Source organism: Hemitrygon akajei, chromosome 2, assembly GCF_048418815.1.
Source record: "Hemitrygon akajei chromosome 2, sHemAka1.3, whole genome shotgun sequence".
NCBI classification, from domain to species: domain Eukaryota; kingdom Metazoa; phylum Chordata; class Chondrichthyes; order Myliobatiformes; family Dasyatidae; genus Hemitrygon; species Hemitrygon akajei.
The window spans coordinates 61,451,288-61,478,720 of NC_133125.1; the positions used below are offsets into that span (position 1 = coordinate 61,451,288).

Sequence of the window (27,433 nt, forward strand, 5' to 3'; positions counted from 1 at the left end):
ATTTTCAATGCCTTCATCCAAATCGTTGACGTAAATTGTAAACAGCTGTGGTCCCAATACCGAGCCCTGTGGCACCCCACTAGTCACCACCTGCCATTCCGAGAAACACCCATTCACCGCTACTCTTTGCTTTCTATCTGCCAACCAGTTTTCTATCCATGTCAATGTCTTCCCCCCGATGCCCTGAGCTTTGATTTTACCCACCAATCTCCTATGTGGGACTTTATCAAATGCCTTCTGAAAATCGAGGTACACTACATCCACTGGATCTCCCCCGTCTAACTTCCTGGTTACATCCTCGAAAAACTCCAACAGATTAGTCAAGCATGATTTACCCTTGGTAAATCCATGCTGGCTCGGCCCAATCCTATCACTGCTATTTTGATATGCCACTATTTCATCCTTAATAATGGACTCTAGCATCTTTCCCACCACCGATGTCAGGCTGACAGGTCGATAGTTCTCTGTTTTCTCCCTCCCTCCTTTCTTAAAAAGTGGGATAACATTAGCCATTCTCCAACCCTCAGGAACTGATCCTGAATCTAAGGAACATTGGAAAATGATTACCAATGCATCCGCAATTTCCAGGGCCACCTCCTTTAGTACCCTAGGATGCAGACCATCTGGACCTGGGGATTTGTCAGCCTTCAGTCCCATCAGTCTTCTCAACACCGTTTCCTTCCTAATGTCAATCTGTTTCATTTCCCCTGTTACCCTATGTCCTTGGCCCATCCATACATCTGGGAGATTGCTTGTGTCTTCCTTAGTGAAAACAGATCTAAAGTACTCATTAAATTCTTCTGCCATGTCTCTGTTTCCCATAACAATTTCACCTAATTCATTCTTCAAGGGCCCAACATTGGTCTTAACTATCTTCTTTCTCTTCACATACCTAAAAAAGCTTTTGCTATCTTCCTTTATATTCCTAGCTAGCTTGCGTTCGTACCTCATTTTTTCTCCCCGTATTGTCTTTTTAGTTAAGTTCTGTTGTTGCTTAAAAACTTCCCAATCATCTGCCCTCCCACTCACCTTAGCTCTGTCATATTTCCTTTTTTTTAATGCTATGCAATCTCTGACTTCCTTTGTCAACCACTGTGGCCCCTTTCCCCCCCTTGAATTCTTCCTTCTCTGGGGGATGAACTGATTTTGCACCTTGTGCATTATTCCCAAGAATACCTGCCATTGCTGTTCCACTGTCTTTTCTGCTAGGATATCCGTCCATTTAACTTTGGCCAGCTTCACCCTCATGGCTCCATAGTCTCCCCTGTTCAACTGCAACACTGACACCTCCGATCTGCCCTTATCCTTCTCAAATTGCAGATAAAAACTTATCACATTATGATCACTACCTCCTAATGGCTCCTTTACTGCGAGATCGCTTATCAAATCCTGTTCATTACATAACACTAAATCCAGAATAGTCTTGTCCCTGGTCGGCTCTCGTACAAGCTGTTCCAAGAATGCATCCCGTAGGCACTCTACAAACTCCCTATCCTGTGGTCCAGCACCAACCTGATTCTCCCAGTTCACCTGCATGTTGAAATCCCCCATAACTACTGCGACATTACCTTTGCCACATGCCAATGTTATCTCCCTATTCAACTTGCACCCAATATCCATGCTACTGTTTGGTGGCCTGTAGACAACACCCATTTGGGTCCTTTTGCCCTTACTGTTCCTCAGTTCTATCCACACAGACTCTACTTCTCCTGACCCTATGTCCCCCCTTGCAAAGGACTGAATCTCATTCCTCACCAACAGGGCCACCCCACCCCCTCTGCCCACATTTCTGTCCCTACGATAGCACGTATACCCTTGTACATTCATTTCCCAGGTCTGATCCCCCTCCAGCCATGTCTCCGTTATCCCAACAACATCATAGTTACCCATTCGCACCTGGGCTTCAAGCTCATCCGCCTTATTTCTGACACTTTGTGCATTCAGATATAGAATTTTTAGCCCATTTCTCCTCTCTCTGTTTGAATCGCTGCCTATTGTGCTTAACCCAGCTCTCCGAACTCCCATCGGGCTATACGCCCCTAGAATTTTGTCCTTCCTAAATTTACTTATTCTTTCAACACATTTAGCTCCATGTTCCGTCAGACCATCCCTCTGTACATGTGTCCTCCTTATCACTTGTTCCGCCTCACCTTTCTCTACTACACACTTAATATTCCGGAACCGTGTAGTCCCCACCTGTCCTTTATTCTTCCTCTCGCTATCCTCTCTCACATTCTGGATCCCCGCCCCCTGCAAATTTAGTTTAAACCCCCCCAAGAAGCACTAGCAAACTTCCCTGCAAGAATGTTAGTACCGCTCCAGTTCAGGTGTAAACCGTCCCTTCGGAACAGATCCCACCTTCCCTGGAACAAAGCCCAATTATCTACAAACCTGAAGCCCTCCCTCCTGTACCATCCTCTCAGCCACGTATTAATCTATGTAATCTTTCTGTTCCTTGCCTCACTCGCACGTGGCACAGGTAGCAATCCAGAGATTGTTACCCTGGGGGTCTTGCTCTTCAGCTTCGCAACTAACTCCCTGAACTCCCTACGCAGGACCCCCTCACTCATCCGACCCACGTCATTGGTCCCTACATAGACCACAACATCTGGATTCTTGCCCTCCCTCTCGAGAATAACCTGCACCCGATCTGAGATGTCTCGGACCCTGGCACCAGGGAAGCAACATACCATTCCTTCTTTTTGACATGATGAAGGGTTAAGGGTAAAGAGAAAAATATGAGTCAATATCAGAAAAACTATCTAAGTCAGGGATGACCACTTTACTCAACCAGACACGCCTATAGCAAAGTATCACGAGAAATATGCTTTTGAATATTATATTACGATATTATCTGTGGGTTACGCCAAGATAAATTGTCAGGTGGAAATGCTACGGGGATGCGACGCGACTTATTAGGCTACTCTGTACTGAATTTACACACCTATTTCCAATGATTACCGGAGATATGAACTCACATCACACGATTCAAAGTCCTCGGTGCTAACCATGATACTTCCTCAACTAACACAATTCAAAATTATCAACGATTCAAGAAAAAAACCTTTTAAGAGAAAAAAAACCTTTGAAATTCAAAAACTTCTTTAATGCATTGAGACAAATATGAATGAATGACTTCAGCTGCTTTTTAAAATTTTATAATTGAATAATTTACCTACTGTCTGTGGGTTGTGGTTGATTCGAGATGTATAAAGATTTTGGCATTATGAGATGATTTTTAACTCTGAGATGTAACCTTCTAGCTAACATTGATGAGACTCCTCAACTCTAAGGTGTAACTTCCCAGGTAACACTGATGAGAATCCTCAACGCTGACTCGGGCAGCGGGAGACTGGAGTGTGCTTGGGACAAACGTTACTACCACTTCTCAAGGCACATTGGCAGCTGGCTGAATGATGACTCGTGACTCGTCACTCAAGGACACAAGCCACTCTTTGTTGCACCCCCTGAAATTCCATCTCGCACCCCCTGGGGGTGTGGGCACTGCAGGTTGGGAACCCCTGATGTAATTGATGGCTTTGTTGCAAAGTTTGCAGAAGATATGAAGATAGGCGGAGGGGCAGGTAATTTTGAGGAAGTAGAGAGGCAACAGAAAGACTTAGATTAGGAGAATGGGCAAAGAAATGGCAGATAGAATATACAGTCAGAAAATGTATAGTCATGCACATTGGCGAAGAAACAAAAAGGTTAACTATTTTTGAAATGGAGAGAAAGTACAAAAATTGAGGTGCAAGGGAACTTTGTCAATTTGCAGGTTGAGTCTGTGGTGAGGAAGGCAAATGTGATGTTAACATTCATTTCAAGAGGACTGGAATATAAAAGCAAGGATATAATGCTGAGTTTTATTAGGCACTGATGAGGCCTCACTTGGAGTACTCTGAGTAGTCTTGGGTTGCTAATCTTAGAAAGGATGTGATGACACTGGAGAGGGTTCAAAAGAGGTTCACAAAAATGATCCCAGGATTGAAATGCTTGACATATGAAGACCATTTGATGGCTCTAGGCCTGTATTCACTAGAATTCAGAAGTATAATGGGTGACCTCATTGAAACGTATCAAATGGTCAAAGGCCTTGATAAAGTGGATGTTTCCTATGGTGGCAGAACCTGTGAGAAAGTAGGGAGGCATGGGATCCAAGGGGACATTGCTTTGTGGATCCAGAACCAGCTCGTCCACTGAAGGCAAAGACTTGTAGATGGGCCATATTCTGCATGGAGGTCTGCAACCAGTGGTGTGCCTCAAGGATCTGTTCTGGGACCCCTTCTCTTTGTGATTTTAAGACCAGAGAACAGTCTCAGAGGAGGTGTCCTTTTAGATCTGAGAGGAGGAGGAATTTCTTTAAACAGAAGGTGGTAAATCTGTGGAATTCTTTGCCACTGGCAGCTGTGGAGGCCAAGTCTTATAGAAGTATATTTAAGGCAGAAGCTGATAGATTCTTGATTGGTCAGGATATGAAGAGATACAGGGAGAAGGCCGGAGATCGGGGCTGAGGAGACACTTTGATCAGCCATGATGAAAAGGAGTAGACTCAGTGGGCCAAATGGTCCAATTCTGCTCCTATATCTTATGGTCTTATGAAGTTGACACCTCTTTGCCTCACTTTTATAGACTGCATCCATCTCCTGGGTAAATACAAATGCAAATAATTCATTTAAGATCGCCGCCATCTGTTTTGGCTCCACACATATATTACCATTCTGATCTTCCAGAGGACCAATTCTGTCCCTTCCAATTCTTGTGCTTTTTTCCTCCTCAGCCCAACTCCCCGTAACCTTTGATGCCATGTCCAATCAAGAACCTTTCAAGCTCTGCCTTAAATACACCCAACAACCTGGCCTCCACAGCTCCGTGGTAATAAATTCCACAAATTGATCACCCTCTGGCTAAAGAAATTTCTCCGCATCTGTTTTAAATGGATGCCTCTTTATCCTGAGGCTGTGCCCTCCTGTCCTAGTCTCCCCCACCATGGGCAACATCCTTTCCACATCTACTGTCTAGGCCTTTCAATATTCAAAAGGTTTCAGTGGACCCCCACACCTCATCCTAAATTCCAGTGAGTACAGACCCAGAGGTTTCAAACGTTCCTTGTATGATAACCCCTTTCATTCCTGGAATCATCCTTGTGAACCTCCTCTGAACCCTCTCCAATGCCAGCACATCTTTTCTTAGATGAGGAGACCGTAACTGTTCACAATACTCAAGGTGAGGCCTCACCAGTGCCTTATAAAGCCTCAGCATCACATCCCTGCTCTTGTATTCTAGACCTCTTGAAATGAATGCTAACATTACATGTGTCGTCCTCACCACTGACTCTACCTGCAAGTTAACCTTTAGGGTATTCTGCACAAGTCCTTTTGCATTCCAGATTTTTGGATTTTCTCCCCATTTAGAAAATAGTCTGCACATTGATTTCTTCTACCAGAGTGCATAACCATTCACTTTCCAACATTGTATTTCATTTGCCACTTTCTTGCCCATTCTCCTAATCTGTCTTAGCCCTTCTGCAGCCTACCTGTTTCCGCAACACTACCTGCCCCAATCTTCATGTTATCTGCAAACTTGGCAACAAAGCCATCTATTCCATCATCTGCAGCATATCAAGTCCCAGCACCGACCCCTGCGGAACACCATTAGTCACTGGCAGCCAACCAGAAAAGGATCCTTTTATCCCCACTCACTGCTTCCAACCAACCAGCCAATGCTCTAACCATGCCAGTAACTTCCCTGTAATAACGTGGGCTCTTAACTTGGTAAGCAGCCTCATGCATCACACCTCGTCAAAAGCTTTCCGAAACTCTAAATATACAACATCCACTGCATCCCCTTTCTCTATCCTACTTGTAATCTTCTCAAAGAATTTCAATAGGTTTGTCAGGCAAGATCTTCCCTTCAAGTAAACCATGCTGACCTTGTCCTATCTTGTCCCGAGTCAACAAGTAATCCAATACCTCATCTTTAACAATTGATTCCAACATCTTCCCCACCACTGAGGTCAGGCTAACTGGTCTATAATTTCATTTCTGCTGCCTTCCTCCTTTCTTAAAGAGTGGAGTGACATTTGCAATTTTCCAGTCCTCTGGCACCATGCCAGAGTCCAGTGAGTTTTGAAAGATCATTTTTAATGCCTCCACAATCTCTACCGCAGCTCATCTGGTCCAGATTAGTTATGTGCCCCTTAGGTCTTTCAAGTTTTATGAGCCCTTCTCCCTTGCAATAGTAACTACAGTCACTTCTCTTCCCTCACACCCAACATCTGGCACACTGCTAGTGTCTTCCACTGTGAAGTCTGATGCAAAATTCTCACTTAGTTCATCAGCCATCTCCTTGTCTCCCATTATTATTTCTCCAGCCTCATTTTCTAGCAGTCCTATATCCACTCTCATTTCTCTTCTATTGTTTTAATAGCTTTTACTACCCACTTTGATATTGTTTGTTAGCTCGCTTTCATAATGCATCTTTTCCCAGGTTACTGTCGATGCAATGCTCCTCAGACAGGATGAAGAGGTCAATACTCCCCAATGCCATTAGGCTTTACAATTCAACTGCCAGGACTTAAGAACTTTTTTTAAAGCTATTATTAATGCTTTTTGAGTTAGTGATTTAGATGCATATCATATTATTACTGAGTTAAGTATTGTATGTAATGAGTTTTTGCTACAACAAGTGTATGGGACATTGGAAAAAATGTTGAATTTCCCCATGGGGATGAATAAAGTATCTATCTATCTATCTATCTATCTAATGCTTCTTTCAGTTGCTCTCTGTAGGTTTTTAAAGCTTCCCAATCCTCTGTCTTCCCATTAACTTTTGCTTTGTTGTATGACCTCTCTTTTGCTTTTACTTTAGTTTTCACTTCCCTTGTCAGCCACGGTTGTACTATTTTGCTGTTTGAGTATTTCTTTGTTTTTGGAATACATCTATCCTGCACCTTCCTCATTTTTCTCAGAAATTCACACGACTTCTGCTCTGCTGTCATCCCTGCCAGCAGCTCCTTCCAATTTACTTTGTCAACTCCTCTCTTGTATCCCTGTAATTTCATTTACTCCACTGAAATACTGCTAAGCCAGACTTTACTTTCTCCCTATCAAATTTCAAGTTGAATTCATAGTGTGATCACTGCCTCCCAAGGGTTCTTTTACCTTAAACTCCCTAATTACCTAAAGTTCATTACTTAACACACAATCCAATTTAGCTGATCCCCCAGAATTTTGAATTTATTTAAATCTTAAATCCATCCCACAATGAGAGAAAGTAAAAATCTTTGTGTTATGACTCCGTTGCAATGTCCAGATGTGTGAATGTAAAAGTCTAATGGCTTGTAGAAAGAAGCTGTCCATAGCCTGTTGGTCCTGGCTTTAATGCTGTGGTACCGTTTGCCAGACGAGACAGTTTATGGTTGGGGTGACTGGTGGTCTGGAAGGTCATTGGGGACTTCTTCCTGCACCTGCTGCCATAAGTATCCTCAATGGAGGGAAGTTCACATCCACAGATTTGCTGGGCCACCCAGCGATCAAGGTTGGTGCAGTTCCTGTACCAGGCGGTGATACAGCCAGTCAGTATGCTCTCATTGGTGTCCCTGTAGAGGTCTTGAGCACTTGGGGGACCACGCCCTAGTAGCTTCAATGACAAACTGTTCTACAAAGTCATCTCATAGGCATTCAACAAACTCACTCTCTTGAGATCCATTACCCACCTGATTTTCCCAATTGACCTGCATGTTGAGATCTCCCATGACTATCATAACATTGCCCTTTTGATACACCTTTTCTATTTCCCATTGTAATCTGTGGTCCACATCCCAGGAGGCCTGTATATAACTGCCATCAGGGTCCTTTTACCCTTGCAGTTTTGTAACTCAAACCCCAAGGTTTCAATATCTTTGTTTTTTAACTCAACCCACAAGGATTCAACATCTTTGTCGATGCTGTTGTGCCTCACTTCTATAGACTCTGTGTCCATCTCGAGTAAGTACAGATGCAAAAAAAATTAAGATCTCCCTCATCTCTTTTGGCTCCACACACGGATTACCATTCTGATTTTCCAGAGGATTAATTTTGTACCTTGTATCCTTTTGCTTTAAACATATCTGTAGAATCCCTTAGGATTCTCCTTCACCCTGTCTGCTAGGGCAACTTCATGCCTTCTTTTAGCCCTCCTGATTTCCTATAAGCATCTCATTTGTTCCTACCTGCTATACAGCTCCTTTTTTTCTCTCTAAGCCAGACTTCAATATCTCTTGAAAACAAAGGTTCCCTATATGTGTTATCTTTACCTTTTATTCTGACAGGTACACAAATTTCACACGTGAAGGCCTCCCATTTACCACGCACACCTCTGTCAGAAAACAGCCTGTCCCAATTCACACTTGCCAGATCACTTCTGATACCATCAAAATTGGCCTTTTTCCAGTTTAGGTTCTCAAACTTCTGTCACCTGCACTGTCTCACTCCCCAATAGCAGATCAAGTATTGTCTACTCTCTCATTGGGACTTCTATGTATTGATTAAGGAAACTTTTCTGAACACACTTAACAAAATATCCCATCCTTTTATAGTATTGGAGTCACAGTCAATATGTGGAAAGTTAAATATCACCTACTTTAGCAACCTTATGTTCCTACAACAGTCTGTGATCTCTCTGCATAATTATTCCTCTAAATCCCTCAAATATAGCCCCATTAACGTGGTCATACCTTTCTTATTTCTCAGTTCCATCCATAACACCTCACTAGATGAGTTTTCCAGGCTGTCATTCCATTGCCTTGACATTTTCCCTGACTAGTAATGTCATCCCTCCAGCTCTGTCACATCTAAAACAATGGAACCCTGGAATATTGAGATGCCAGTCCTGCCCCTCCTGCATCCAAGTCTCACTAATGGCTGCAACACCATTATTCCATGTGTTGATCGATGCGCTGAGCTCATCTGCCTTTCCTTCTTGCATGAAATATACGCAGCTCGAGACACTGGTTTCACCATGCTCAATCTTTTGATTCCTGACTTTTGTCTGAGGTCTTTCCTCAAAGGAGTTGGTGATCTGTCTTGACAACAACTCCACTAACTGTTCTGGCACTCTGGTTCCCATCCCCCTTGTTCGGGTATATCTTAACTACTCAATTCTTGGCTGAAACATAATTATCAATTAATGAGCACGTCTAGTCTAGTCCCCACTGGCAAACGTTCTTGAGAGGGTATTAGTCCCACTCCAGTTCAGGCGCAAACTGTCCCTTCTGTACAGGAACCACCTTCCCTGGAAGAGCACAATGACCCAACAATCTTATACCCTCCCTCCTACACCAACTCCTTAGCCACATGTTAAACTGTATAGCCTCACTAGCATTTGGCACAGGTAGCAATCCTGAGATCACAACCCTGGAGGTCCTGTCCTTTAACTTAGCACCTAGCTTCTTGACATCCCTTTGCAGAACCTTGTTACGCTTCCTTCACTTGATTGGTATCTACATGGACTACAACCTCTGCTCTTCACCCTCCCACTCAGTGCTGAGGACTTGATCTGAGATGTCTTGGACCCTGGCACCCAGGAGGCAACATATCATCCAGGAGTCTTGTTCTCGCACACAGAACCACCTTTCTGTCCCTCCTTAACTAACAAATCCCCTATCACCACAGGGGTGCTTCTTCTCCCCCTTCCCTTAGGAGTCACAGAGCCAGACTTGGCGCCAGAGACCCATGTGACAAGAGTCTTTGAGGATGGCTTGGACACAAAGACTGAACTATCCGAGGTGGGATTGCGACATGGTCTCAAATGGGATCTAGAAGCTGAGTGCAAAACAAACGCTAGACGAAATCACTGGTAGGCTTACGATTGAACACTGGACTTCCTCCTGAGTTTTTAAAATGGCAGTTGGCAGTCCAACTTAAAGGTGCATTAGCACTGAGCCCATGTAACCGAAGGGGATTTTGGCCTGTCTGGGTGTTGCTATCTTCTGTAGACCTTCCTTTGAGGACTCCTGATTCACCTTTGATGACAGGGTTGACTTGATGGGCTTGAGTCCTCTCTCTCTGAGCTCGAAGTCCATCCACGAAACAGTGGCCAAATCAGAGTCTGACTCCCTGTCTGTATCCACAGGCAAAAGCAGCAATGTGTTAGAGGGTTCTTGCATCCCTGGGAATAATCTTCAACGATCAGCGTAATGCAGTCTCTCTCCTTTGAAAGCTTACAGCTGGCTCATTCAGTTGAGCAGCAAATCTCCCGGACTGCTCAGGCATCTCCTGATCTAGAAGAACTCTCCCTAGGTCCTGTGAGATTCTGACTAGACCGTGTCAGGACTTCTACTCTCCCATTAGCCAGAATCGGTTTGTGTGCTCTTGAGGACTGGACTAGGTCTCCAGAAGGTCTCATGCATTGAAGCCTGCCCCCTTATAGGTTGTTGGTCAAGAGAATCTAAGTCTCCATGCCAAAACAAAGCCTCTTAATGTCTAGAACAAGCAACCATTTCCCCTCTTTCCATTCCATGGATGGGTTATGTTGGGACAGCCAAGGGTACCTGAGACCAGGGGTATGAGTGGAGAGTCAATAATGTAGAAACTAATGTCTTCCACACGATCCCCTATCCTCATCTGAAATTCCAGTCTGCTGCTGGATCTGCCTGGAAGTTAGGAGACCGACATCCAAGACAGTTACCAGCAAGGACTGGCTCAACTCTCACATCAGTATGTCAGACAGACAGGCGGTTTATAAAACTACCCGCTGCCGAGTCCGCAGAAGCCTTCACTCCGCCTTCAGTATGAAACCAGAATCTGTAGGATTGTGCATAGTGGCTGCTTCTGTCACAGTCCTCCCGACACTGGACGATCTTAGCCCCAGGCGGCTGCAGCTTCGGACATTCGGCCCACAGGTGACCTGCTTCCCCGCAGTAACAGCAGCAGCCTTGACTCAGATGCCGGAACCTCTCATCGGCAGATTGTTCAGTGCCACCCTACATGGGTTCGACTGGATCTTGAGCAGGCGACAGGTTGGTCACGGCCCAAGATTGGGGAAGGGAACTGCGATGCATAGGGATTAGGCTTGGACTAGTTCTCTTTGACCTCCTGAAGTGGCCCCACTTACGCTCTGCTGGACGATTATCAAGACGGTCAAGTTTTCAAGTTTTCTGCTGGCTCTCCCAAGTCAAGGGCATCCTTCAGTTTGTCTCGGAATCCATGGGTATAGCATAGTCAAGGCCTCCCTGTTCCCAACCATTTTCCTGGGCCAAGCTCCAAAATTCGATGGTATAGTCAGCCGCCTCTGTCAAATCTTCATCAGGCAGGCCGAGGCTCAGCTGGCTCCAGCGGGGTGATGAAACACCTTCCTCATGACAGCCACAAACTCCTCTGAATCTGAGCGAATCTGACCTTCGTTCCCAATGCGTGGTGGCCCAGGCCAGGGCTCTTCCAGTCAGGAGAGAGATAATGAAGGCCATTTCACCATGCTCCGAAGGGAACCGGGATGGCTGGGGTTCAAGTACTGAATGTGAAAGCCGCAGCAAGAGCCCGGGTTACCGTCGAACCTCTCCGGGGTTGAAAGATGCACCGGTTCCTGAGCGACTCTGGCTCCCTCCTTGAAAAAGATTGATCAATGGCTACCTGGAGATCGTGAATCTCCAGGCTGTCTGGAAATATCTCCGCTGGAGCTGGTCACAGTGGAGGATAGACTCTTGATACTCTGCTGTGTCGACGTTGGCTCAATCGTGATGTAAAGATAGAAAAGATGGCTTGGACCCAAATGCTGCAGTATCCGAGGCTGCAATCGAGACACTGCACACAAAACAAACGCTAGACGAAATCACTGGTAAGCTTAGTTCGGGTATTTCTTAAATACTCAGTTCTTGGCACCCAAAACATAATTATCAATTAATGAGAACACCTTAAGCCCTTAAAGAGACCGCGCAATGTATCCATACTCTGGAGACAAGAGAGACAAGAGACAAGATCTTGAAAGCTGGAGTGGTTGTGAGCGTCTTGCCCTCTGACATAGTAAGTTGAATGAACTAAACTGATTAACTGAAAAAAAAAACAGGTGCATAAGGAATCAAACTGGGTGAAGGACAACCAAACTAAAAGCTGAGGGTGTGGCAGATGAGACAGTTTAACCTTCAAATCATCAATTCTTACACCATGGCAACAGTGACCATAGCAACAAGACACAAGGTGGGCAACCTGCAAAAGCAAGGTCTCTCACAAGCAAAAGTTTAGCAGCAAACAGGAGGTTCAAGACGTGGTTTCCAAGCTCTTCTGAAGTAATGGGCAAGGTTGGAGATTGGAAACTGAGCCACGGAAGCTGAGTGCAGCAGATGAGAGATACATCACACTGATGTCCTTGCTAAGTCAGGTATATTTAGCCTCATTATCAGCTCCGAACTCACAGAAACCACTGGAACCCAAGTACACCCTTCTATAGTCTGAAAAACTCTTGTCAGAAGTGGTCTTCATGGAAGAGTTGCTGCCATAAGACACGAAGACATAGCAGCAGAATTAGGCCATTGTTTTTTGTGCGGGGAGGAGGGACTTGGGGGGGGGGGGGATGATTGTGTTGCCTTTCTTTTCTTTCTTGGTTTCATGGCTACCTGAAGAAGAATTTCAGAGTTGTATACTTTGATAATAAATAAATGAACCTTTGAACCTCCGATTTCTGAATTTTCTCCCCATTTAGAAAAGTTTACAACTTTATTACTTCTATCAAAGTACACATACACCTCCCAACACCTTCCATCTGCTATTTCTCCTAATTTGTCTCAGTCCTTCTGCAGACTCCCTGCTTTCCTTAACACTATCTGCCCCTCCACCTACGTTGGTATTGTGCAAACCCATCAAGCACAAAGCCATCAATCCCATCATCTAAATCATTGACATATAACGTGAAAAGAATTGGTCCCCTGTGGAACACCATTAGCACCGGCAGCCAGCTAGAAAATGACCTTTATTCTCACTCTTTCGCTCCTGCTAGTCAGTCGTTCTTCTATCCATGTTAGTATCTTCCTGTAATGACATGGGCTTAGCAGCCCCATACTCAGCAGTTCAACAACAACATTTTCAGGAATGTTACATTTCAGGCTGTCTGAAACAGAAAAAGTGAGATAGTTCTGATGGGAATGAGTTCACTAAAATTTTTAAAAGAAAATCACCTTAAGTCAATGTTTCCCAACCTGGGGTCCATGGACCTCTTTTATGCCATGGACCAATGCCATGAAGCAAAAGCTTGGGAACCCCCTGCCTTAAATTATTAGCACAAATCCCTGATACAGGACCATGCCTCAAATCATCAACTAGTCCTTTGCCTCTACTGGTGCTGGCCTCCCATTGAATTCCTTCAGCAGTTTGGTTTTTTTTTGTTCCAGACCATCACATTTGCAGTTTCTTTTGTCACCACTGATGTCCCATAATTGTAGAACTTCCATTGCTGTTAATAGCTCTGATTCAAGCAGATTCCACTAATCACCACTCACCAAATTTGGGAACCACATATTTGTGTAGAAGTCCTGAACTTTTTCTTGCAGAAACAGAATGTAACGATCAGTATAACTGTCATCCAGGCTGTGGTATTCTCCCAGATATAGTTGTGGGATGACTTTAGAGCCAGGTTAGTTGCCATCCAGGTAATTGCAGCCTGCACTGCATCTCCAAGTTGAGATGCAGAGGAACCAAATCCCTTGCTAAGTGCTTTGCTTTAATAAATAAATGAACCTTACATCTTCAGGAGATATCTTCTCGACAATTTCTTCCGAACACAACCCACTCCTATTTAGTATTTGTTTTGGGTGTTTCCAGCCTACCCAAGTATTCAGATGGTTTTGCTATGTTTTTAAATTTTTGTATAACAAATTGTAATGCATGTTATTAATTTGCATGTGAATATAGGAGGTATTAAGCAAAGTCCCACAGGGAAGGTTGGTTAAAAGGAGGTGCATGAGATTCACGGAGAATACCAAATTGAAACAAAGCTTAGTCAGTGGGATAGGAAGCAAAGATCAATAGGTATTCTTGGGACCATAAGACTTATCAGTGGGGCAACAAAAGGAGTATTCAGCCCCTTGTTCTTTGGAGCATATTTAAATAACAAGGCATAATTGTGGAAGCACAATAAAGATGTTGGCAGATGGTATAATAAATGAATGCATGGTTGAACAGGAGAACCCAAACTGCATGAAGATTCAAGATTCAAAGCACATTTATTATCAAAGAATGTATAAGTTACTTTGAAATTTGCTTACAGGCAGCCACAAAGCAAGAAACCTGAATAACCTAATAAAAAAAAATCACTGCAGAAAAAGAGAGAAAGAAAACATATCGCACACACAGTAGAAGCAAGCCAACAGCATTCCAAATCAGAATGAGTCCCCAGATCCACTCCCAGAGCAGCCGGATCAGTTCACTGCCTCGCTGCCACAGAGAAAGGAATGAACATTTGCGGGAGAGCACTACTATTGACTTGTTTCTGTTTGCACTGTGTAGGGTCTTCTTGACTGCCTTGTATAACGTGTGTTATCTGAATCTACATGGCTATGATGCTACTGCAATCTTTTCACTGTATCTATACCTCAAAGTACTTGTGCAGATGACAATAAAATCAACTTGAACAAAATGGGATTACAGTAATTGGGCTCTTGATGGTCTATGTGGATTCTATGGGATGAACAGCCTGTTTCAATGCTGCAGAACTCTAGAACATAGAAGAAAGATTGAAAACCAAAGGGCATAGCATGAGGAAAGATCTTTTTACTTAAGAGTGGGGTAGGAACCAGAACAAAGGATGGCAGAGCATTTAGATATACACTTGAATAACTGAGACTTGCAGTGCTAAAAGATGGATGAGGCGGGGAAGCTGTCCCACCGCCCGTCAGAAATCAGAAGGCTGGCCAGCGAATGAGTTCTAAGGTATACCATAAAAATACTTAGGGAAGGAATTCCAAACCTTAAAATTTATGCTGTAAAACTTTTCTTGAGCCAAAAGGCTTAAAGATTTTCTAGAAATGCATCTACTGTTTGATGTAAGGGGAATTCAAAATTAATAAAGCATTAACATATTAGTTCCAAAAGTATTTCTACTAGACTAGGACAACAGAAATGAAGTTCTTCAGAACTGTTGAATGTGAAACATTCAATCACTGGAAAGACATTAAAAAAACACAGCCTGGGTGGGTGACCTCAAAAGACACAGTATATGTACCTGAGAGAGAGATTTGCTGAGAAGCTGGTAGATGGAATGACTAAAGGAATGGAAAGCAATAAATCAATTGTCTTTTGTATATTCTATGCAAGCCCTTTTGACAAAAATGACAATTTCATACAAGACTTTTTTATTAAGTAATTTTTATTTAAATTACCACATTTAGAGAACTGTACTAACTGCTGTCATATTAAATAACTGTGCAGTTGTACAAGATTTGAATGATAGATGAAATCTGGCTTACTAGAGATATTAAAATATAAAAATTGCTCATTTTACAATTCAGTATGGTGAAGAATCTTATAGATTACTGCATATTTAAGTACCAGAATCAACATTTTGTCCTTCAATTCATTTGTACTACCATGATTCACCCAGTGCGTTTATTTCTCAATATAAATCCTGAAGAAAAAGTGTCAGCAATATGTCATATTTTACATAGAATGACTGTGTTATCATCTGGGCAGAGAAGAGAACGAAGGCTCCGAACTAGAAAATATCAAAAATACCACCATAAAATTATAGATCCCTTTATATGTGGAGCACAGAGGAACAGGACTGCCAGATATCAGGGTAGATATTCAATATAACCACCAAAACATAAAGCAGGAGCTGGTCTTTGCACAGAAAGAAGTCAAATGGATTGTTAATTATGAATGTGCAATCCTCTCCAATTGTCTTTCTTCTCTGCAGTCCAATTGGGTGATGTTTTATGGCTTGGTGGGGCATTTTTATTATATATACAGTATATAATAAATCATTTAGAATTGTAGAATCTCAACACATTTACATCATAAGGAAATCATCCAAAACAAAATCCAGTTGCTGATGCTAAAAAAATACAATATGGTCAGAACCATCCTTTGTGAAATTTGTACAAAACACTGCACTACAGGACCATTGGTAAAAAAAAAAAAATGGCAGAACTGCCTTAAGACATTTAGTGTTCAGCAGTTACATTCCAATGAATCTCCTTTCCATAGAAGCATAGAACAGAACTGGACACTTCCATCATTCAAAATGCCATAGCAATTGTCCATCCATATTTTCATGTACACCATATTAATTCTAACCATCCAGGCACATGTACAGTTTGAAATGTTTACAGTCACACTCTGGACATCATAGTGGTTCAATTCTGCAGAGATGCTGCACTTTTTGTTAGATGAAGGGAGGCTCAAAGCACTTGCGACACCACTCAATCCTGTTGCAGGGTGGCAAATCGATGGCTTGTGCTACATTCAACTGTTCTTCTGTCAGGCGCTCATATGCTGATCTGTATTCTCTATCGAAAGCATCTGTTTTCACAAATTTCAAGTTAGATTAGGGTGCAGAATTAAACATTATAATCTTGTGTTTTTGTTCCTGAAGTTGTTAAAATGGCCAGAAGTCAACAAAGGGCAAGACTAGATCAGGGAGGTGGTCAATCAACCGATTGTGCCGGTGTTAAGTCATTAATAGAATTGTCCAATTTTATCCCTTTGTTCTTTTCTTAGGGCATCCCTATTTAAATATTTGATCCTCTTTAGAACCTACTTCCAACACTTTCAGGAAGATCATTCCAGATCACTGCACACCATTTAAAAAAGTTTTTTATGTGAATTTGTTAATAACCTTGAATCCATTTCTGTTGATTACAACCTTTTTGCTATGGAAACACGAGAGTGAACATCTCTATCCATCACCCCATAATATCTGCTACTTCAAGGAGATAAATAATACCTTCATCATTCACTCCACTGAATAGGCGGCCATTCAAGTAAATCTGCTTTGTGCTACTGAAAATCTTTAATGTCCTAATAAATAACCTGAGGCAGAATCAGCTCTTCTGCAAAACCCCTTATATTAGTATTCCAATTTCCCTACAAGTAAAATAATCCCACTTTAAAAAACGTAGACTTGTTCTACCACATTCAGACATGGTACAATTTTAAAACAGGAAGCATGAACACATTTACTTTCCACTGCCTCTGATTAGATTATTTGCCACATATGCCCATTTTTTGAGGATTCCTCCTAAAGTCAATGTCATTCTTCTCACTGTTTACGCTGGAATATTTGAACCAATTGCACCTGTTGACATTAAGTTTTGTATAATAGCAGTATAATGATGTTTATTAAAAAGAATAAAACAACTTTTGGAGCTCACCATATCTTAGCAACTTTCATTACTATTCCATACTTATAAAAGGTTTGTTCCTTGCATTATAAGAAAAATGTTTAGAATTACTTTCCCACAAGGTTTCACATGGAATTTTATGCTTTGAACAATATTTTAAATGTATGACATTGTTTGCGTGGCACAAAGCTATAGCTGGTAAAGCTGTTGTCTGAGTTTGAGGGACCTATGTTCAGTTCTTACCTCTGGAGCTGTGTGGGCTTTTTCCCATAGCTTGAAGAGGTGCAGATTGACCAATTAAGTGGTTATAGTAATTTACCCCAAACTTTTTCGGTGAGTGGTAGGATCTGAAAAGATTTGGTAAGAACATAGGAGGAATAAAATGCAGTGGAGCCTGGGCCAGAACTTGGTCTTTGCTGGAGTGGTCCTAGTGCTGAATCGAAGCAGCAGGGCCCAGGCCCAAGAGTGAATAACAAACAGTCGTTCAGCCAGTTTAAGCTCAGAGGCAGATTAAACATCGATCCATCAAGGCTGATGGCAAAGGGTGGCTCAGCTCACTACTCTGAACCAACTCTGCGGCTGTGGCCTGCAGCCATCGAATTCCTAGACGAGCTACAACACTGCACCAACTCCGTGGCTGTGGACTCACTTTTGGGACTCTGTGTATGGGTTTTATTGTTTCTTTGTTGTGTGGCTGCCCGCAAGAAGATGAATCTCAAGGTTGCATATAGTATACATACTTTGATAATAAATGTATTTTGAACTTTGTATAAAATGGGACTGGGGTCCCCATTGTCAGCATGATAGCTCATAGGGCTTCTTTTAATGCTGTATTACTGTGACTTTACGGTGCTATAATTTATGATAAATGTTTTGAAAGCAATACAAAATGAATGAATAAGTATCTTGCAAACTGGTTAAGATGACCCTAGCTTCGAGTATTGCAAATTGCTAAAAGATGCTCAACTTGGATTAGTTAAGGATGCCAGGCAATTCCTTGTACTGGACAATAAAGTGAACTACTTAAACACTGACAGGCTCACCACTTGTCAGGTGCCATGTTACATTAGGTTTTCATCTGCAAGAGATGCAGATAAGTTAAATTTACTTTTGCTTTACTAAATCATGCTTTGGGTTACACTTAGAACCAAGTGCTTTGTAGACATTCTGAAGATTTTGCTAGGAAAAAACATTAACACATTCTGGATTTAATTCAGAAAGTTTCAAGATTGGTTGCAAAGCTTTTGGACAATTAGGAATTCAGTCCTACTTACCAATATCAATATTCTCTCTCCCGAGGGCAACCAAGGAAAGAAACAGAATTTCCCTATACATACTCCTGTAGATAAAGGAAACAACCCCAATGAGTTTCCTACCACTTGTTTATACTGTATACACTTGGGTTCACATCTCAAGGTCATCAAAATGAACTGTTCTTAACTTGAGGTAATGCCTGCTTTCATGTTATTCCCAGGTAATATGCAAAAGAACAAGATACACAGATTGGACCAACAGTTACCCGTAGAGATTATATAACAAAATACAGATTTAGGCATAGGCAACAGCTCCCAAATTTTCTATTTTGCAAGCAATAATCATGACTATCTAACCTTTGTCGTTTGTTTTCAGGATGTTTGCTGATCTCCTTCAGGAGTAGACACATAGGTCCAAACACATCATTAGTCTGAATACTTCTCACAATAATGTGCAGGGGACTCTTCTCCACCTGACTATCAGGAGTTAATCCACCAATCAAATTTTTATCTGTGGATACACAAGATTAATTTGAGAGATTAAATAGAGAAATATTAATTTTGATGACACCATTGTATGTATTTTGTTCATGGTGCACACAAAATTAACCATACAACAAATGGATTTGGAAAATAAGATAATAATCCAAGACCTGGGCCTCAAAGTTCAAAATAATTATCAAAGTACTTAAGCACTTAAGTGCAATTACAAACAAAGCAAGGCAGTGTCTCTACTTCCTGAGGAGTTTGTGAAGATTTGGCATGACATCTAACATTTTGACAAACTGCTATTGAGGTGTATTGGAGAGTGTACTGACTGGCTGCATTACTGCCTGGTATCAAAACACCGATGCCCCTGAATGGAAATTCCTACAAACAGTAGTGGTTATGACCCAGTCCAGTGGTGGGGAGGGTAAAGCCCTCCCCCACTATTGAACATATCTGCACAAAACACTGTCACACGATAGCAGCATCCATCACCAGGGACCCCCACCACCCAGGACATGCTCTTTTCGCTGTTGCCATCAGGAAGGTGGTACAGAAGCCTCGGGGCTCACACTGCCAGGTTCCAGAACAGTTATTATCTCTCAACCTTCAGGCTCTTGAACCAGAGGGGATAACTTCACTCACCCCCATCCTTGAAAATGTTCCCACAACCTATGGACTCACTTTCAAGGGCTCTTTTTGTATTTGCACAGTATGTTGTCTTTTGTACATTGGCCGAACACCCAAGTTGGTGTGATCTTTCATTTATTCTATAATGGTTATTATTCTCTTATGGATTTTATTGAGTATGCCTGCAAGAAAATGAACCTCAGGGTTGTATACTGTGACATATATTTACTTCAATTATAATTTTACTTTGAGCTGTAATAATAATTCTGTGCGCTCCCAAAAATACCAGAACAGACTGGAATTTGAAAGTAAATGAAGCAGCATTGAAATGAAAATAAATAACCTATTACACACATTTCCCAATTTACATGAAACCATTAAAAAGGTCCATACTTGCGTTTGTCACGTTGCACATGCCTTTTCTGCATTAAAAATGACAGATTTCTAAACGTAGAGTTATCTCCATCCACTTGAACTTGCACATTTACATTTAGTTTTGTACAGTAATAATTCTCATTTAATCCGAGAATTTTTTGCCCATTAGCACCAAAATGTTAAGTAATAATTGAGGTTGGGGATGGTGGGGGGGTTAATGAGAAGAGGTGGAAGGGATCAAAGGGGTGGGGGGGGAAGTGAGTGAGTATCATTAAACAATTTGTCACTTACTCCTGTTTCTCCAACATATATACAATGGGTCACCAGGCTCTTGATGAAGATTAATGTTATCCCAGAGAAGCTGTATATACACCAATTTGCTGTCCTGTGAAAGATCTGACAAAGACATCTGGAAGGGGAAAAGCATGATAATATTCTACCAAATGAAAAACTGTTTGCCAGTGAAAATACATATCTACTCTATTTATTTGTACAGAACGTTCACTAAAATTGAAATTATATAATAGATTACATACACTTACAGCAAAATATATCATTTGTAAGGTATTAAAAACTATTTTAAGATAAATTATTTACAAACAAATACCATTTTGCATATTTTTGCAGAACATTGTTTTCAGCACCCACACAAACTCCGCTCTCTGGCCACTATTGTTCAGACAATACAGGTGTTGGTATAGTAGAGTAGCAAGGTAATTAACTCATGGGAAGATTTTAGTGTGTAATTTTAAAGCATGGCAGAAATATTACTATTCTATTGTTTCACGATCATAAGAAATGTATAATTAGTACACAGAAGTTACAGTTACAGGTTATTTTTCTGATACTGAAGTACTCCCAGATTGGTCAAGTTAATTAAATGGTGGTAGTCAAAAATAATAATCAGGATAGCAACACTAGTGGTACTGGTGGTAGTGATGCTAAACGCATTGAAACTTTCTGTAGCACATTATCCTTTATTGTACCAGGATTCAAATTGCTACTTTTATATAACTTGCAAAAGCAAAATTACATTGGAAACATGCGAGCAACTCTGGCTTCAACTCCAAGAGACTGTAAATGCTGGTTTGAACACAATCTGCTGTATGCCAACAAACTGTGTTTTGTTAAGCACACATAATCACTTATACATGTAAAAACACAAAATGCTGGCAGAACTCAGCAGGCCAGACAGCATCTATGGGAGGAGGTAGCGACGACGTTTCGGGCCGAAACCCTTCCTCAGGAGTCATTTATTTATTTCCAGCATCTGCAGATTCACTCGCGTTACCTATACATAATCTAACCACATAATCAGCAGTCCTTGACTTACCTGCATTCCTTTATTACAATGCTCAGAAGTCAGAATGAGTCCAGGCAGGTAGCTTGGCAAGTCTAGCCGTCTGAAATACCAGACAAGGTTCCAGAAAATAATTGGATGCTGGTTGATAAATTTGGAACTGTGTATCACTTGATCTCCCTCATTATCCAACAGAGACTCCAACTCCTTACGCAGTACTAATGGACTTAGATATGGAACAGACACAGGCTTTGGATTAGGTCTACTCTGCAGACCCGCAGGATCCTAGAATACAAATGCAAAGAAAGGCATGGTGAATACAACCCATACTTTCTTACAAAATATCACTCTCCAGAGAACAAGGGTATAGTTCGGCTTACTAAGTAAAAAAAATAATGAATCTTCTAAAAAGGTACCATCTTTCTGGACAGAGATGAGAAATTATATAGAATATGATAAGGTTTCAAGTTGACGTAGATCTAGAAAACTGAATCTCAGTTAATCTGTATTTGATCTAGCCAATCACAGTACCTTGTGAAACAATTAAAATTGAGACTATGCCAAGTCAAACCCAAATTCACATCAAGCCCTTTCCCACATTACTTGCATACAACAAACTTCAAACCACCTTGTATAATTTTGCAAAGCCCCACAAAGCTCTAAAAAATCTACCTTCCTCTAATTTTGGTCTTGCGTATTCTATATTTTGTCCATTCTACAATTGCCTTCCATTATCTGAGAACTGTGCTCTGAAAATCCCGTACTCTAACCCAGCAACTACAGGCCAGCCACCTTCACCTTGATGATGGAAAGCTATTATAAGCTTCAATTCAGGGCAGGACTAATTGTTGCTCAGAGGAAAATGGATTAATTATAGGAAGCCAATACAGACTTGCTGCAGAAAAAGAAATTTGGTTCCATCTTACAGGTCAGAAAATAAAATCAGTAATTCCAGAGTGCCACACAAGTTAAAACAAAAAAAAGTTGGTTTGTGACCCTGTTTTAGAAGATGCCCATAATTTGAACCTCATTTTCGTTCTTTGAATGACAGAATTAAATCCGTTTACTCGAGGAATGTTTGGTTTCCTTTGATAACATTTATTCTCAAAGAATGTATAAATTACACAACCTTGAGATTGACAGGCAGTAAATAATTTGTTACGTAGCACCAACAAATGCCATTTCAAATAAAGATTTCAATTGAAAATACTTGAACTGAATGCTTCCCATGTTTTAAAATTATTTTAAAAAAATAACAAATTACATTAATTTTATTTCAACAATTCAATGGCTTGAGTGCACCAATCTGAAGTCGTCCTATTGAAAAGTTTGTTTTATTTTCAAAAGAAATAATTCTATTGCATCAATTCATTTATATGCTTACCACACTTTCATGCAGACTGCTTGGCAGGCTGGTTGTTGAAACACCATGGGCAGGCCGCTGAGACACATCCAAGTTTTGTAGTGGACCACCCACACTGTAACTTCGGATCAAAGATGCTGTCCGTTGATGGGGTTCATTACTTCCATTATTTACCAGTTCGTGAGGACCCTTAGATAAAGCACTAATCCAAAAGGGGTAAAAAAAAGTAAATCTTCATATAGGATAATAACAGAGCATAAAAGGAAGTAATTTGGTTCATTAAAACTAGAACAGTTTCATCAAAATGACAATTCCACTTTATCACTCTCCCAAAATCCATCAATTCCCCCTCTTCACCCATTTTGAAAACTAAATGTTCCCATCATCTGCTCTGAAAGGGTCGAGCCAAACCCTAACCTAAAACAAATACATGCAGAACCAGGCATTCACACCTTATTCCAACTGCCATATAATTTATCTGCATATCAAAACTTTCAGATTAAATGCATTTAGCTGTATTTTACTGTTGCAGAGAAAAAAATGCCCCAGAGACTGTAAAACTGGCAATTGACCCTAATGAAAGAGGCATATTTGAAACCCAAAAATCCAAACATCAGAGTGAAAAGAAACAGGTTTGTAATCTCAATCTTTTCCTGGGCAATTACTGGGAATCTTGTGAACAAAATATTCTCTCTGGGTTACTCTCATGCAGTAATTTCAAGGGATACGTTAGGAATAAAAACACATGCTTTAAACTAGCAAGTGATTTGGAATAAATGTCCTAGAACACTACAATTAAACAAGGCAAAAGATGTCATTTGCATTACACTGTAACTACCTTTTATGTTCAGAATTAGATTCCTTCTGTTCCACAGGAGGCAGTGGTGATTCTTCCATGTTAATAAGATCTGAGGTATCAGAGGCAGAGTCGGTGTTTTGCACAACAGGTTCTGCTGCAGTGGTTACATGCTGGTTGTGCAAACTGTCACCAGACACACTGGATTTCAAATAAAAGCTGACAAAAACAAATATCATTATCTTTAATTTGCATAATTTATGAAAGTGCAAACAGACAAAAAAAACTTTACTAAGATAAATAGCAATTTGGATTTGCCACATCTCATTGCCACAAACAGTTGAAACTAATATGCACACCATTGCAATTGGAAAAAGTACAATGTTTTTATCAGAACTCAAAGCAATAGAATAGTCATTTCCTTCTGAACATTCAGGTCACCAGCACACTGTTAATTTCTGCTGCAGATATTCTTGCCTCCTGCATCAAGTGGAGGCTTGGAAAAAATTAAGAACCTTCAAAACTACATACAAATAAAAAAATTAACAGTGATGTACCTTCCAGTATCTCGCAAGTCCTTAAACTCAATATTTAGCACTGGCAAGAAAGCATTTTTACAAAATGGACAAGTGGTGTTAAGGTTGGAGTCATCTGCACTCCAACCGGACATAATCTCCTCATCATAAACCAAAGCTTCACAGACATGACACTGAGAACAGCTGGACATCAACACCTTTGGAAAGAAAAAAATTGCACAATGATAGGTTAATCAAGTACTACTTTTAAAACCTATATTTCAACTATTTTTGTTACAAAGAATTAGGAATTTAGATCTGGTTGAGAACAGAAAACCAATTAAGGAGTTATGTTGAATGACCACAATGAAAAAATCTACAAATCTGTCAGCAAATACATGCAGATTAAAATTACAGCTAATGCTTTCAAACATCAAATTCACAGCACACTACCACAACTGGTTAAAATGGAAGGAGTTTCACTGACGGTAACAGATAATTTTATATTGCTGGAGTTTCACCAAGACTTAATATATGTCACTTTCCTGAACTTACTCAATTTTAAATTACTTATTGCTAGAAATTCTAGAAGCCCTCCCTAGTTAGTGAAGGAAGTTACATTCCTAAAGACCTGTAATTAAGTAGAAATTCATATGGCAGGAGCTACTGTAAAAACAACTCATGATGGATAAAAGCTGCTAGGTATGGTGAAAAATGAGTTACTTTCTTCTAGAAATCAAAAAGCAAACTGCTTTGTTTTGACAAGCTGAAACATACATGCTATATAACCTATGGCCATTACCCAATGGAAGAGCACATGTGCACAAGAGCTTTTTTTTGCTCAATGTGAACAACTTATTTGTAAAACTGGCTCCTTTCCAGAAACTCAATCTAAAATATTTAAATGTGGTTCATGTTTATGAACTCCTCTTGATCTCCAAATGAATTCCCTACCCTTCAGTGAAGCAAGCAAAAACTATAAAACAACAAAAAAATCCTGTTGTAGCAAATAGTCATTTTGTACACATTTGCAAGTTGGGAGTTGATTGCATCACTGAATTCTCAGAAAGAGGCAACATACTATTAAACATGACAGCCTGAGAGCTCAACAACACAAATAGTTAATAACACAAACACTTGAAACACATTAAGTACAAATGGTAAAATCAAATTTGAATGCATGCTTGTAATCCAAAATGAAGCCAGAAAATTTTTGAAATGTTCAGCTGATCAGGTTGCACAATAAATTATATTTCAGTTTTCCTAATTTCAAAGAATGATTATTTCTCCCATTCGTGCATACTTTCAACAATTGCTGAGTTTCTTGCAAAGACACAAAATGCTGGAGGAACTCAGAACTGGGATGAAGGGTCACAAGCTGAAAACTTCAGCAGTTCATTTCACTCTCTAAATGCTGCCTGACCTGCTGAGTTCCTCCAGCATGTTAGTTTGTGTTGTACTTCCTGCTCCATTTTTGCTTTACACCATTGCTGCTTTTTTCAATTAATCTTTTCTGCTTTCAAAGCCATCACTTCCCCCTCACTTCCACATACCCAAAACTGTTTCCCACAACCCCTCCTCCCACCCAAGTTCTCCCAGTTTTCTGAAATAAATAGACAGCTTCAAGCATTAATTATTTCTTTCTCTAGAAATTCTCTAGGTGAATTGTTTCCACTTCAGTTCTATAGTGTCCAAGGCAGTTCAAATCTTCTATGGGATCCACTAGTTGCTACGTGAGGGTGGTGACCTCGATGTAAGGAGTGGGTGAGTTGTTTCGCTCATCATAGACTCCTTTCACCATCTGCATTTGGCTTCTCCCAAATGTGGGAGAGATTCCAAACATCTTTACAGATGCTTCTGTCAGATCACGAGTTCTTAAGCCCAGAAATTTCCATAAGTCTCTATTTTTTTCTCCTCAAGGCAGCTTTGAAAATGTCCTTGAAGCTTTTGCTCTGCCTTTCTGGAAGCTATGTACCATGATGGCACCCAAAATAGGATTGTACATTTTGAGAATCTCATGTCAGGCTTGTGATGAGCTACTTGAGTGTAATCAGAATCTCAATGCTGTAGACCACGGCTGGAAAGATGACAACATTGACTTAGAATCAGAATCACGTTTAATATCATCGGCACATGTTGTAAAATTTGTTAACTTTGTGGCAGCAGTACAATGCAATACATGATATAGAAAATAGCTGAATTACACTAAATACATGTATATTAAATAGTTAATTTAAAATTAGTACAAAAACAAAAATTAAAAGAAAGTATTGGTAGTGTTCATGGGTTCAATGTCCATTCAGAAATCAGATGGCAATGGAGAAAGAGTCGTTCTGGAATTGCTGAGTGTCTCTCTTCTGGCTTCTGCAACTCCTTTCTGATGGTAACAATGAGATGAGGGCATGTCCTGGGTGGTAGGGGTCCTTAATGATAGACTCCGCCTTCCTGAAGCATGAAAGCTAGTACCCATGATAGAGCTGACATATTACAACTTTCTGTAGTCCACAGTTTATCCAATAAATATGGAAGATTTTACTGATCATACTTCACCAGTGCTTTGAAGTACCTAATGTAAGTTGTTTATGTCTCCAACTCAAACAGAAGGGCAAGGAGGTCCAGTGTATGTGTTTCTCTGGACCACAGGCTCGGTGTTGGGACTTGAGATCTTGGCCTTCACATACATTTCTTCAGACAGCTGAGGGCAACCTCCAGGCCAACAAGGATGTTGATTTTATCACTAGTATCTCTTCTCACTGAGAAACAGCTACCAAGAAAGTGATTAACATTGACCATGATCCCAACACAGATGTCCACTGATAGGGCTGGTGTTCTGTGGTAGCACATATTAGTTAAGGACCTGCACCGCCTTCATTTTCTCACTTTGTCAAATTCGAAGAGGAGGATATAAAAATCATATAATTTCCAGAGGTGTAGGATAGCTTAGAAGGATTTAAGGTAGGTAAATCCCTAGGGCCTGACATCTCACAAGAAGCCAAGAGAGGAAATTGCTGGGTTCTTACAGACACATTTTTAAATCTTCATTGACCACAGATGAGGTACCAGATGATTTATTGACAGCAATCATGGTGCCTTTATCTAAGAAGGGCAGGTTAGCAAAGAAGCAACTATAATTAGGCCACTCATAGTAGTACTAATAAGAATCAGTCTTCAAATGTCAATAATTGGCCTTGAAATTAGACAGACTGTAGAGAAATTGAACACACAGTCTGTGAAAAAGCCAGGTTACTGGCCGAAGGAGATTGCTACTTTGCACAAACCCCACCTGTACTGAGACCTAATCAATGAAGGGTGCACAAAAACCATTATGGAGCAGGAGGACAATGATAATTGACCATATTTTCGACAAAGATCCTCTATCCCAGAGTATTGTAGAATCTAGACTGATGAGG

General features: G+C 40.9%; 1 protein-coding gene across 3 annotated transcripts in view; it reads right to left on the reverse strand.

Moving 5' to 3' along the window:
- Window positions 1-15,312: 15,312 nt before the first annotated feature.
- The window catches only part of dennd4c (DENN/MADD domain containing 4C), a 183,667-nt gene continuing 171,546 nt past the window's right edge, over window positions 15,313-27,433 (reverse strand). For all 3 annotated transcript variants that reach the window (XM_073072879.1, XM_073072889.1, XM_073072869.1), the window contains 8 exons: window positions 24,066-24,241; window positions 23,551-23,727; window positions 22,734-22,914; window positions 21,383-21,634; window positions 20,341-20,458; window positions 18,916-19,069; window positions 18,580-18,644; window positions 15,313-16,484 (listed from right to left, as the gene is read on the reverse strand). In XM_073072879.1, coding sequence (XP_072928980.1) covers window positions 16,348-16,484; window positions 18,580-18,644; window positions 18,916-19,069; window positions 20,341-20,458; window positions 21,383-21,634; window positions 22,734-22,914; window positions 23,551-23,727; window positions 24,066-24,241 — 1,260 coding nt within the window. In that variant the 3' untranslated portion in view covers window positions 15,313-16,347. The remainder of the gene's footprint in view (window positions 16,485-18,579; window positions 18,645-18,915; window positions 19,070-20,340; window positions 20,459-21,382; window positions 21,635-22,733; window positions 22,915-23,550; window positions 23,728-24,065; window positions 24,242-27,433) is intronic.